The sequence below is a fragment of the Hypanus sabinus genome, chromosome 25, assembly GCF_030144855.1.
Source record: "Hypanus sabinus isolate sHypSab1 chromosome 25, sHypSab1.hap1, whole genome shotgun sequence".
Classification (NCBI taxonomy): Eukaryota; Metazoa; Chordata; class Chondrichthyes; order Myliobatiformes; family Dasyatidae; genus Hypanus; species Hypanus sabinus.
The window spans coordinates 28,339,546-28,352,303 of NC_082730.1; the positions used below are offsets into that span (position 1 = coordinate 28,339,546).

The 12,758-nt window shown below is 40.2% G+C and overlaps 1 protein-coding gene across 3 annotated transcripts in view; it reads left to right on the forward strand.

The window, feature by feature from the left end:
• LOC132381132 (semaphorin-3D-like) overlaps positions 1-12,758 on the forward strand; it is a 132,612-nt gene that overhangs the window by 107,122 nt on the left and 12,732 nt on the right. For all 3 annotated transcript variants that reach the window (XM_059950396.1, XM_059950395.1, XM_059950397.1), the window contains 5 exons: positions 2,458-2,572; positions 3,904-3,970; positions 4,375-4,519; positions 5,589-5,811; positions 5,892-5,980. In XM_059950396.1, the coding sequence (XP_059806379.1) occupies positions 2,458-2,572; positions 3,904-3,970; positions 4,375-4,519; positions 5,589-5,811; positions 5,892-5,980 (639 nt within the window). The remainder of the gene's footprint in view (positions 1-2,457; positions 2,573-3,903; positions 3,971-4,374; positions 4,520-5,588; positions 5,812-5,891; positions 5,981-12,758) is intronic.

The window sequence follows — 12,758 nt, forward strand, 5'->3', positions numbered from 1 at the left end:
CAAAGTATGTAAGGATTGTCCTGCGCTGATCCAAGACAATCCAATTTCTACACCATTAAATTTTAAAAGAGATTCTGAATTAAACAAAAATATTGAATTACATCATTCATCTTCGGGCAAAATCCTCATGGATCAAAATGATGATCTTGGCAGGGAGAAAGTGAATAAGTAGCCCAGGTCTGAATGAATTAATTCACTGTGCATGCTCAGCAAAAAGATAAAAGTGGTGGATTCAGGAGTGCAATTTATGACAATTAAATCTATGGATATGGAATACATACAAGGTTGAGGAGAATGGAGTCTAAGGCAGGCAACTGTACCGTAATTCAGACCTGACATTCTTGTAGAAATGTAGGAAGAGTCTGAGAGTGTGTTATGACACAAATGTGATAACTAAAATGAGGGATCCCTTAATACTGCAGAGAAATACTAAAAACTAAATTGAAGTTTACAAAACAACATCTAATACAGTCAGGCAAATACCAGGAGTTAATAGAGCAATGCCAGACAGGCATGAAGGGCACGATGCCAGCCTATAGAGGTGGGGTGTGGAGGTTTTGCTGGCTGCTTGCTCTACAGGGCTTACTCTCTCCATGGCATTATGAGGACTGCGAAGAAAAGACCCGTCAGGACCATCACAGAGGCTACAGAGCGAGCCTCCAGATGGCTGTGGATCAGGAGGTGTGACCCGTGGAAAAACGCTGATGGGACACAAGCTAGGGCCTGATCAACCCTGACAGGGGCTCCTGGGTGAGCGTGTCTGACCCAAAACACCCTACCACCCCAGGTTACGTCACTGAAGATGTGTCCCAGTGCATCCTAGGATGTGCCTCAGCATCAATATTAATGTCACAAAATGCAATCAAGCAGAGCTCAAAGTACCTCAGGGTGCTTGTAAAGACAATCTGACAGACCGTGAAAATAAATCATAATATTTGCTGACCATAGAAAATACAAAATTAATTACGATAAATCAAAATATTAAAAAATTGCAGAGGATGGAAATCTGAAATGAAAACAATGGTTCAGAAAGGAAAAGATGAGGAATGAGTTGACAAAAAACTGGTGGTGATGCTGATTGAAGAAGCTGGTGAAAACATTAACAGATGAGTTCTCTTGATAAAATGTAAATAGCAAGAGATGACTAAGGGATGGTAACAAGATGGTAAAAAGCAATGCTGGAACTGAGAGCAATGCATTTAAAACACAAAATACTAAATTACAGCTTCTCACTTCAACCCTCCTCCCCCCACCCCCCCAGACTGGCTTCACCTATCACCTTCCAGTTTGTGCTCCTGTCCCTCCCCCCCCCCACCTTCTTACTCTGACCTCTTCCCCCTTCCTTTCCAGTCCTGATGAAGAGTCGGCCCGATCGTTAACTGTTTATTCCTTTCCACAGTTGCTGCCTGATCTGCTGAGTTCCTCCAGCATTTTGTGTGAGTTGCCCTAGATTTTCAGCAGTTGCAGAATCTCTTGTGGTTACACTAAATTACAGGAGCTTCTTGTTACACTGTAATTCCACATCTATAATGCTATCTGAACATCATGTGCAGTTGCTATTAATGCTTAATGGAATACTTAATGAAAATGTCAATAAGCCAATGAGCTGGACGTGGAGCCTATGACTCACCATACAGTGCTGCTGAGCAAACAGTCAATCCGCTCTGAAAATAAAACCTATTGCAAGAGTGGAGGAAACATTACCAGCAGTAATTCTCCCAATAAAAGCATGGTACCTCATCCAAAATAATCCAGTGAGCAAAGGATCATTAGATATGAGCAGTGTAATTAAATCCACTTCAACCAATTGTGGCACTGTGGGTCACCAAGCTGGAGTTACAAGAGAATTGCTCCATCAGCTTCATTCTGCCTCACCTCATTATCTAGACAATTAGTTGTAGTTGATGCCATGCTACCCTCAATATTGGCCGAATGCATGAGAATCCTTTACTTTCAGGTCTCCTGACCAAAACTCTTTCCCCTTTCCCACCTATTATCTCTGAAAATTGCCTTTGTCCCATCTTTCTGCTGGGCCTGCATCAACACAGAAAGCTTTTGTTTCTGATTAACTGTCTTACTCAGGACAACAAACAAGAACTGGGAAGAACCCCGTGGGCCAGGCAGCACCTTTTGTCCATTAGGTAACACCTCCATCCCTTCTCCTTACCTCTTTGTACTGGAATTCTCCCCTCTCTCTTTCAGTCCAGATAGAAGCTTCATTTTCTTCCACAGATGCTGACTGACCTCCTGACTTCCTACAACTTCATGCTTGTTGCTCCACGCTCTAGCATCCAACATTTATGACTCTATCATGCTCAGCAACTTTTGATGTTACTTTTAAAGGGACATATTTTTGGATGAGTTTGGTGTAAACTGTGGTTGGCGTTGGATAACCCCTCCTTTCAGATAATGTGATGTCAGTGTTCTTTCAAACTAACACACGCTAATTCTTTGCAGAAAGATATTGGAGGTCAGCGGAGTTTGATCAACAAGTGGACTACCTTTCTGAAGGCTCGTCTAATTTGTTCGGTACCAGGGCCCGATGGTTATCAGACTTACTTTGATGAATTGCGTAAGTAAGGTCATTTTCAATTCAGAGCCATGAAAATAAAAGGCACAGTTAACAGTGGCCAAACATTTTAATTCCAATTCCCATTCCTGTTCCAACTTGAAAGTCCATGGCCTCCTCGTGTGTCATGATGAGGCCACCGTGAGGGTAAAGGAGGAGCACCTTAAATTCCGCCTGGGTTGCCTCCAATTTGATGGCGTGAATATTGATTTCTCCTTCTGGTAAAAGAAAACTTCTCCCCCTCCCCTCTTCTTCTAATCCCCAGTCTGACCTCCTATCATCTCCTCCTAGGTCCCCTCCTCCTTCCCTTTCTCCTATGGTCCACTCTCCTCTCATATCAGATTCCTTTCTCTCCAGCCCTTTATCTCTCCTATCCACCTGGCTTCACCCATCACCTTCTAGCTATCCTTATCCCCACATTTTTATTCTGGCTTTTGTCCTCTCTCTCTTCTGTCGAAGGGTCTCGGCCAGCAATCTCAACTGTTTATTCATTTCCATAGGTGTTGCCTGACCTGCTGAGTTCCTCCAGCATTTTGTGTGCTTTGCTTTGGATTCTGTTTCTGCAGAATTTCTCCTGTTTACTAAGAATGTTGTGTCCCCTAAAATCTAACGGTGGGCACAATTTCATTTTTAATACTGAACAATAGCAGAATAAAGCGTGGAGTTAGTATGATCTTGACAAATACACGTTTAGAAAACTTGGAAGGTTTGTCCTGCCTTCATTGTTAGATGGTATTCCTGTGATTTCAAAACTGTTATACCAACATGTTCTCCAAATGGATGGAAAGTTATTTAGAAGTATGGTTTAAACTGCTTTTACTATTGAATTGGAAATAAAAGTTATTGTAGGTGCACTATTATATAGAGTATAAATAATACAGCTGTATCAGGCTTTCTCAGCAGTGACTGAGATGGGGCAATATTAAAATAACATCAAGTGATAAGGTCAGATCAGTTGCCACATTCTTTTTCTTACCACGTGTAGAAATCGTTCATATGGCAAAGGAGAGCTGGTGAGTAGAGGTGAGTAACTTGATGCTAGGAGTGAGCTTCATTAGAAGATTTTAGATGCAATGGTATATTCTCTAGTAACTGTTCTTCCAAATGTTGGGATATGGCAAACAGCCAATTTCACTTCTTTCATTGGAATATTTTACAGTAGAACTAAAAGAAAAAAAACTCTGGAGAGAAAGACACATCTAAGGAATAGAAATTATTTTTTCTGTATATCTTTACTCTGAAATGTATCACTTAGCTTAGTTAACATAAATGTATTATGACTGATGCTTTGGACAAAACTCCTTACTTTGTGTTAATGCTTTCCCTTTTCAAAGAGGATGTTTACCTGCTCAACACCAATGATAAATCACCTGTGTTTTATGGGGTCTTCACATCTTCCAGGTAAAGGCAAATATTTGTGTTCATAAGTAGCAATTTTGATTATTACTGTATGGGATTGATAATGTATGGTCCTCCCACAGACATTTACTAAATATAACATCATTGTTGAAAATAAAATCCAGAATTTTATTTTATAATTGTCATTCATTTGTAGTTTCTGTGATTCATTTATCTGTCTTTTTACTCTTGTACTGAAAAAAATCCTAACACAACATTTCAGTAGATCAATATCTGGATATTGTATTTCTTCAAAATAAAGATCAGCAACCACATTCTGTTCATTGCCTCTTTCACTGTACGAAAATGAACAGCTGAGATAAAGTGACAACCATCGAACTTTGTTAGTTAACTTTTGAAGCTTGTAACTGAAAGTGTAACTTCAAGAACTTTTATTTCCCTCTCAGTTCTGTTTTCAGTGGCTCGGCTGTTTGTGCATACAGCTTAGCTGACATTCGTGCCGCATTTAATGGACCTTTCACACACAAAGACAGTCCTGATCACCACTGGGTGGAATACCAGGGGAAGATTCCATATCCCAGGCCTGGGACGGTAACTATGATTCATTTACCATTAAAGCAGGGAAAAGATAACACATTGGTTATGTTCAAAAACAAAAAAGACTGCCAAAATTGTAAAGCTGAAATCATAAAAAGAAACTCTTTAGCAGGTCAGGCAACACTTGTGGAGGGAGAAAAAGTATTAACATTTCTTGTCAAAGACCAATTGTCTGAAATTTCACTGTCTTCCTCGGCCAGATCCAGGAGCAGTCCCTTGACCTTCCCATCCACCTTTGCACTGGATGTCAAAGGTCAAGAATGTGGGCATCCCTGAAATGAGTTTTTGCAGGGTGGGATGTCTGAGTTAGTACATGGCATGGGTGTAATTAGGTGACGTTGGCTAATTGGGATAGAAAGCCCTGTCAGAGTGCTGTATCTCTAATTAAATTAAATTTTAAAATATATTTAAAAACAGTTGACAATGTATACAGTAAATACAATTGGTGTGCATCTTTTTCTGCATTCATTGTGCATCATCTCAATGCTTTCTGTTACATTGCACCAATGCCACTCATTCTTCCTCCTCAACAATGCACCTGTGCAGTGCTTGGACTCAGCCCCTGAATGTACAGTGGCAGTGGAACCTTTGACTCTGGTCCCCCCCCCACCACAAAACCTGTGCAGAAGGTTGGGATAGTCAAATCGGACCAGCTGGTCCAAAGAGCCTGTCTTCATGTTGTACAACACTATGACTCTCTGACAAAGGGCGGACAGAGCTTTTAACAGATCCCTGACCATGCATTCTTCTGCCTTTGAATATGCCTGTTAGCAGCAGTCACTTATGGATGTTGTACACCGGAAGACCAAGTTTTGGGAAGAAGCAACAGACATAAACTATTCTAAGATGAAGAAATTATGACAAATACTAGATGTGCAAGGACGTTTGACATTTGTTCACAATGGGTACTCATTGTAATATGTAGCTATGTTTGGTAAATAGAACTGAAATAATAATCTGTATACAATGGAAAATTAATCCGTGCTCTCAGTAAATGTAGTGGCATTTAAATTTATTTTAATTTTTTTTAATCATATAAAATATTGTTGCTTGCTTTTTTTAGTGTCCCAGTAAAACATTTGACTCCACAATTGAGTCTACCAAGGATTTTTCAGATAACGTCATCAGCTTCATTAAGAATCACCCAATGATGTACAAGGCTGTTTATCCAATAAACAAGAGGCCCGTTTTCATTCAAGTAAACACTGGTTACAGGATTACACAGCTTGTGGTTGACCGTGTCAATGCAAAGGATGGACAATATGCTGTTCTGTTTTTAGGCACAGGTACATACAATCCTCGTTTCATATGAAGACCATTTAAAATATATTCAATTATATAATACACAGTCTTCATATGTTTCCAGATGTCGGGTCAGTAATAAAAGCCTTGAGTATTACCAAGGATAACTTGAATGTAGAAGAAATCGCTCTGGAAGAATTGCAAGTGTTCGAGGTACAGAAAATTATGTTCTATAATCTGATTAGGAACTGAAAAAAGTTAACTTTTTGAAGTTGAGCTCACAAGTGCGTATTTACACTATAATTGTTCATATTGATGATAGTCATATTAATTTTGCAACATTAAAGAAACGTCATTATGTTTACAAATTCATACAAAATAATATTCATTGATATCGGACAATCTCTGAGTTGGACAATGCACGTCAGGGGTGCATAAAAAATGGCGGTCGAGATTTTACGGGTAGCGTTTCGCTGCAGTTTCCCTGAGTTGAAGGCCAGCCAATCGGGAAGAGGGATTCAGTAGAAAGGGCCAATAAAAATAATTCAAGTGCAAGCAGAGCAGCCATTCTTAAGAGTCTGCCAGTGTTTAGTGTGATTGGCACATCGGGCTTAAGCAAGATGAGGCTTGGGCGAGGCAAGGTATCTTGGAAGTTACTCTCTCTGTGTTCTTACTTGTTCATTCCTCATCTATTAGGACATAGTAGTTCAGTAAGAATGGCTGCAGGGGCAGTGTTTTTTACTCTGTGTGAGATGTGGGAAGTCTCACATCTGCTCCAAGAGCGCCAAGCTGCAGCTCCTGAGAGAACTTATTAAGGAACTGGAGCTGCAGCTCATTGACCTTTGACTCATACAGAAGAATGAGGAAATGATGGATGGGCGTTACAGGGAGGTAGTCGCTGCTAGATTGTAGGAGACAGGTAGCTGGGTGACTGTCAGGAAAAGGAGGGGACATCAGCAGTGCAGAGTACACCTGTGGCCATTACCCCTCAATAACAAGCATACAACTTTAGATACTATCGAACAGGACAACCTACCAGGAGGGAGCCACAGTGGATCTCTGACACTGAGTCTGGTGCTGTGGCTCAGAAGAGCAGAGGGGTGAAGAGGAGTGAAGTGTGACAGGAGATTCCTTAGTCAGAGGAATGGAGACGAGGTTCTGTGGGCATAACAGAGACGTCTGGATGATACATTGCCTCCCTGATGCCAAGATCAGGAATGTCTCAGATTGTGGTGAGGGTTTTGCAGCCATAAGTCTTGGTATATATTGGCACCAATAACATAGGTAGACAAGGCGAGGAGGTCCTGAAGATTTTAGGGAGCTAGGTAGAAAGCTGAGAAACAGGAACACCAGAATAGTAAGTTCTGGTTTGTTGCCTGTGCCATGTGCCAGTGAGAGTAAGATTAGGATGATTGGCAGGTGAATGTTTGCCTGAGGAACTGGTGCAGGGGGCAGCGGTTCAGATTTATGGATCATTGGGATCTCTTCTGGGGAAGTTATGACCCATACAAAAGGAATGGGTTACACCTGAACCTAAGGGGTCCAATATCTTTGTGGGCAGGTTGACTAGAGTAATTCAGGTGGCTTTTAACTAATTTGGCAGGGGGATGGGAACAGGCGTGACAGTGCTGAAGATGAGGTAGGTGGTTTACAAACAATGTGTAGTGAGGCTCCTAACAAGGAGAGGCTGATGGTAGAGCAAAATTGCAGTCAGCAGGATGAGTTGCAACGTAAAAGGTGGACAAAATTTAAAAAGGGTCACTACAGGACCGAAGGTGTTATATTTGAATGCTCAGAGAATGCAGAATAAGGTTATTTAACTTGTAGCACAGTTACAGATGTATGATTTTCTAGTCATCACTGAATCATGGCTGAAAGATGATTATAACAGGGATCTTAATGTCCGAGGATACACATTGTATCGAAAGGACAGGCAGGAGGGAGAAGGTGTGGTGTTGCTTCAATAGTAGAAAATAAAATCAGATCATTAGAGAGAGGTGACATAAGGTCAGAAGGTGTTGATTATTTGTGGATAAAGCTAAGGAACTGCAAGGATAAAAAGACCCTGATGAGAGTTGTATACAGACCCTCAGGCAGCAGTAAAGATGTGATCTACAAGTTACAAAGGGAGATATAAAATGCATGCTGAAAGGACAATATTACAATAGTCCTGGGGGATTTCAATATGTAGCTAGATTGGGAAAATTAGATTGGTACTAGATTCCAAGAGGGGGAATTTCTACAGTGTCTATGAAATGGATTTTTAGAACAGTTTGTGGTTGAGTCCACTAGAGAATCAACTATTCTGAATTGGGTATTGTGCAATGAACGAACCAGAATTGATTAGAGAGCTTAAGGTAAAAGAACCCTTAGGAGAAGTGATCATGATATGATTGAATTCACTCTGAAATTTGAGGAGGAGAAGCTAAAGTTAAATGTTTCAGCATTATAGTGGAGTAAAGCAAATTACAGAGGCTTGAGAGAGAAGTTGGCCAGAATTGATTGGAGAAGAACACTGGCAGGGATGATGGCAAAACAGCAATGGATGGAATTTCTGGAAGCAATTCAGAAAGCACAGGATACATACATCCCAAAGAGGAAGAAGTATTCTAAAGGAAAGTTGAGACAACTGTAGCTAACAAGAGAAGTAAAAGCCAACAGAAAAGCCCAAGTAAAGGCATATAATAGAGGAAAAATTAGACCATTGGAAAACTTTTCAATACCAACAGAAGGGAACTAAAACAGTCATTAAGAAGGTAAACATGGAAGGTGAAAGTAAGCTAGCCAATAGTATTAAATAGGGTGCCAAAATTTCTTCAGATGCATAACATGTGAAAGAGGCGAGAGTGGATATTGGGCCACTGGAAAATGATGCCAGAGAGGTAGTAATGGGGGTCAAGAAAATGGCGGATGAACTAAGTAAGTACGAGGGGTGATTGATAAGTTTGTGACCTAAGGTGAAGGAGTCAATTTTTGAAAACCTGGCACATTTATTTTTCAACATAGTCCCCTCCTACATTTACACACTTAGTCCAGTGGTTGTGGAACATACAGATCTTGGACCTCTAGAAAGTGTCCACAGCATAGGTGATTAATAAGTTCGTGGCCTAAGGTAGGAGATGAGTTATACAGCTCTCATTACATGCACATCCAGGACAACTTATACAGAAGTTTGAAATTAATAACTCATCTCGTTCTACCTCGGGCCACGAACGTATCAATCATCCCAGATGAGTTATCAACTTCAAACTTTCTGCATAATCACTCAAAGAGTTGAAGTGCATGTGCACATAACGAGAGCTGTATAACTCATCCCCTTCCACCTTAGGCCACAAACTTATCAATCAACCCTGCTGATTCAAAGGAACATCTTAGAATTCTTTGAGGAAATAACAAATAGGATTGACAAAGGAGAATTGATTGATGTTGTGTACTTGGATTTTCAGAAGGCCTTTGACAGGGTGCCACATGTGAGGCTGCTTAACAAGCTAAAAGCTGTACAGTAAGGATTCTAGCATGGATAAAGCAGTGGCTGATTGGCAGGAGGCAAAAAGTGGGAATAAAGGGAATGTTTTCTGACTGACTGTCAGTGACTTGAGGTGTTCCACAGGAATCTGTGTTGGGACTGATTATATTTACATTATATGTCAATGATTTAGAAGATGGAATTGATCGTTTTGTTGCAAAGTTTTCAGATGATAGGAAGATAGCTGGAGGGGCAGGTAGTTTTGAGGAAGCAGAGAGGCTACAGAAGGATTTAGACAGATTAAGAGAATGGGCAAAGAAATGGCAGATGGAATTCAGTGTCAGTAAGTTTATGGTCATGTCCTTTGGTAGAAGAAATGAAAGGGTTGACTATTCTCTAAATGGAGAGAAAATACAATAAACTGAGGTGCGAAGGAACTTGGGAGTCCTTATGCATGATTCCTTAAAGGTTGAGTCTGTGGTGAGGAAGGCAAATGCGGTATTAGCATTCAATTCAAGAGGGCTAAATATAAAAGCAAGGATGTAATATTGAGACTTTATAAAGCACTGGTGAGGCCTCACTTTGAGTATTGTGAGCAGTTTTGGGCTCCTTATCATAGAAGGATGTACTGAAACTGGAGAAGGTTCAAAGAAAGTTTACAAAGATGATTCCAGGATTGAACGTCTTGTCATATAAAGAGTGTTTGATCGCTCTGGGCCTGTATTCACCAGAATTCAGAAGGATGAGGGATGACCTCACATTGATGCCTATCAAATGGTGAAAGGCCTTGATAGAGTGGATGTGGAGAGGATGTTTCCTGTGGTGGAGAGTCTAAGACCAGAGGACACAACCTCAGAATACAGGGGCGTCCTTTTAGAAAAGTGATGAGGAACAATTGCTTAGCCCGAGAATGGTGAATCTCTGGAATTCCTTGTCAAGCAGCTGTGGAGGCCATGTCTTTACGTGCATTTAAGACAGAGGTTGATAGATTAGTGATTGGTCAGGGCATGAAGGGGTATGGGGGGGGGGAAGCAGGAAATTGGGGCTGAGAGGAAAATGGATCAGCCATTATGAAATGGCAGAGCAGACTTGATGGGCCAAATGGCTGAATTCTGCTCCTCTATCTAATGGTCTATGGTCTTCTATTCACTAAATATAATGATAATTCATTGCATATTGATCCAATGAATATTACATTGTAATTGTTAAAAAAGAAACACATTTCCAAACAATTGGTTACTTGATTACTTTTATAGATCAATGAAACTTGCCATGCTTGTTGAAAAGGTGTGGACAATCATGTTACAGTTGCAAGATAAGAGGTCCATCATTTATAACTGAAATAAAGAAAGATTAATCTTTTATTCAAAACATTGTAAATCTAAGGGATTCTTGACCCCAGGGGAAACTATGGCTGCTCAATTTTAAGACTTCATTCAAAAGTGAAATCGTTAGGTTTTTTGGTTACTGGTGCTCTTTCGGGAAAATGGCAAGTTGGACCAGACATGTAGGGACACTCACACTCTTGGAGGAGCCTTCAAGGGCTTCCTGAACTGCTTCTGTTTCTGTACCATTCTGTCATAATCCTCCCCTCGGCTTCTTGTCATTTAAAAATGGATGTTTGCCAATAAATTGATTCAAAGTGGCTTTAATCAATACAGTTTTTATAAAAGCACCCAATGATTTGCAACTCAGATATCTAAATCTCGAAAGTTAAATGGTTAGAAGTTAGGGGACTTTGGAACCTATATAAAATAAAATAAATGTGCAGCAATTGAGGAGGTGACATCTACTGCTGAGTTATTTATCATCAAGCAAATCAAAAGCTGGCTTTAAAACAAATGAAAATATTTTATATGAATAATTATATATATTTTATAATAAATGAATAATACAGCATTGTTTGGATGATGATGTCCATTCTTCCAGCATTTACTGTAGCAAGAGCTTAGAATTCCCAGGCTCCACTGCAAATGAAAACTGGATTTCCTGATTAAGGAATAATCATTCTGAAGTAAATCAGGTACATGGAGGAATTTAAGGTGGAAGCTTATATGAGAGGCAGAGCTTAAGGGTCGGCACAACATAGTGGGCCGAAGGTCCTGTACTGTGCTGTATTGTTCTATTTTCCATTACAATCCTGCAATGACTTACCTTGAATAAAGTTGGTAAGTTGTTAATCTGTTCAGAGTGAGGTGATGAATTTTGTGAAGTCAAATATGGGAGGACATATACTACAAAATCGAAGGGTACTGGAGAATATTGATAAACTGAGGGATCTCAGCTCCCTGAAAGTGGCACAAGGTGGATAGAGTGGTAAAGAAGCAATATGACAAGTAAGAATATAAAATATAAAAGTTGTTATGTTACATTGCCACTTTACAAAATGATGCTTAGGTCACCACTCTATAGGAGGACATGGTTATACTGGAGAGATTTTAGAAGAGGTTAACAATGTTAACACTGGGATTGGAGAAATTGGGTTATGACCAGAGTCTGGATGGGCTGGATTTGTTTCCAGGCAGGAGTTTCCCAACCTGGGGTCCACATTTAATGGTATTGGTCCATGGTATAAAAAAGCTTGGGAAACTCTGCAATAGAGCAAAGAAGGTGAAGGGTCACCTAGTAAGACCATAGACCATAAGATATAGAAGCAGAATTAGGCCATTTGGCTCATTACATCTGCTGTACCATTTCATCATGGATGATCCAATTTTCCTCTCAGACTGAGTCTCCTGCCTTCTCACTTTTTCCCTCATTCCCTGACCAGTCAAGAAACTATCAACCCCTGCCTTAAATATAAACAAAAACTTTGCATCTGCAGCTACCTATAGCAAAGAATTCCACAAATTCACCACTCTCTGACTAAAGAAACACCTCCTCATCTCCATTCTAAAAGGACGCCCCACTATTCTGAGGCTGTGTCCTCTGGTCTTAGACTCTCCCACCATAGGAAACATCCTCTCCACATCCACTTTATCAAGGCCTTTCAGCATTCCATATGTTTCAATGAAGTCACTCCTCATTCTTCTGAATTCTAGTGAATACAGGCCCAGAGCCATCAAATGCTCTTCATATGACAAGCCATTCAATACTGGAATCACTCAATCTTGGAATCACAATAGTGGCATATAAAATGAAGAGAAGCATAGATTGGGAATAAATGGTCGGAATATCTTTCCATGGTGAGGGTATCAATAAGGGGGCATAGGTTTAAGGTGAGAGGAGTGAGTTTCAAAGGGGATCAGATGAGCAAGTTTTTTTTTACACAGAGAGGAGATGATAACAAACATACTGACAGAGAAACTGATAGAAGCAAAGATACATTACTGCACCTAAGAGGCATCTAGACAAGATCTTGAATAGGATTACAAAGAAGAATATTGATCTAATAGAGGCAAATTGGATTAATTATGTGGTCAATGGAAACAGCCTGAGCGTGGTGGGTTAAAGGACTATTTTTTGCTCCAAGGCAATGAGTCTATGACTTCATGGCTCTAGTTGGTAGTGTTTTGTCAACAAATT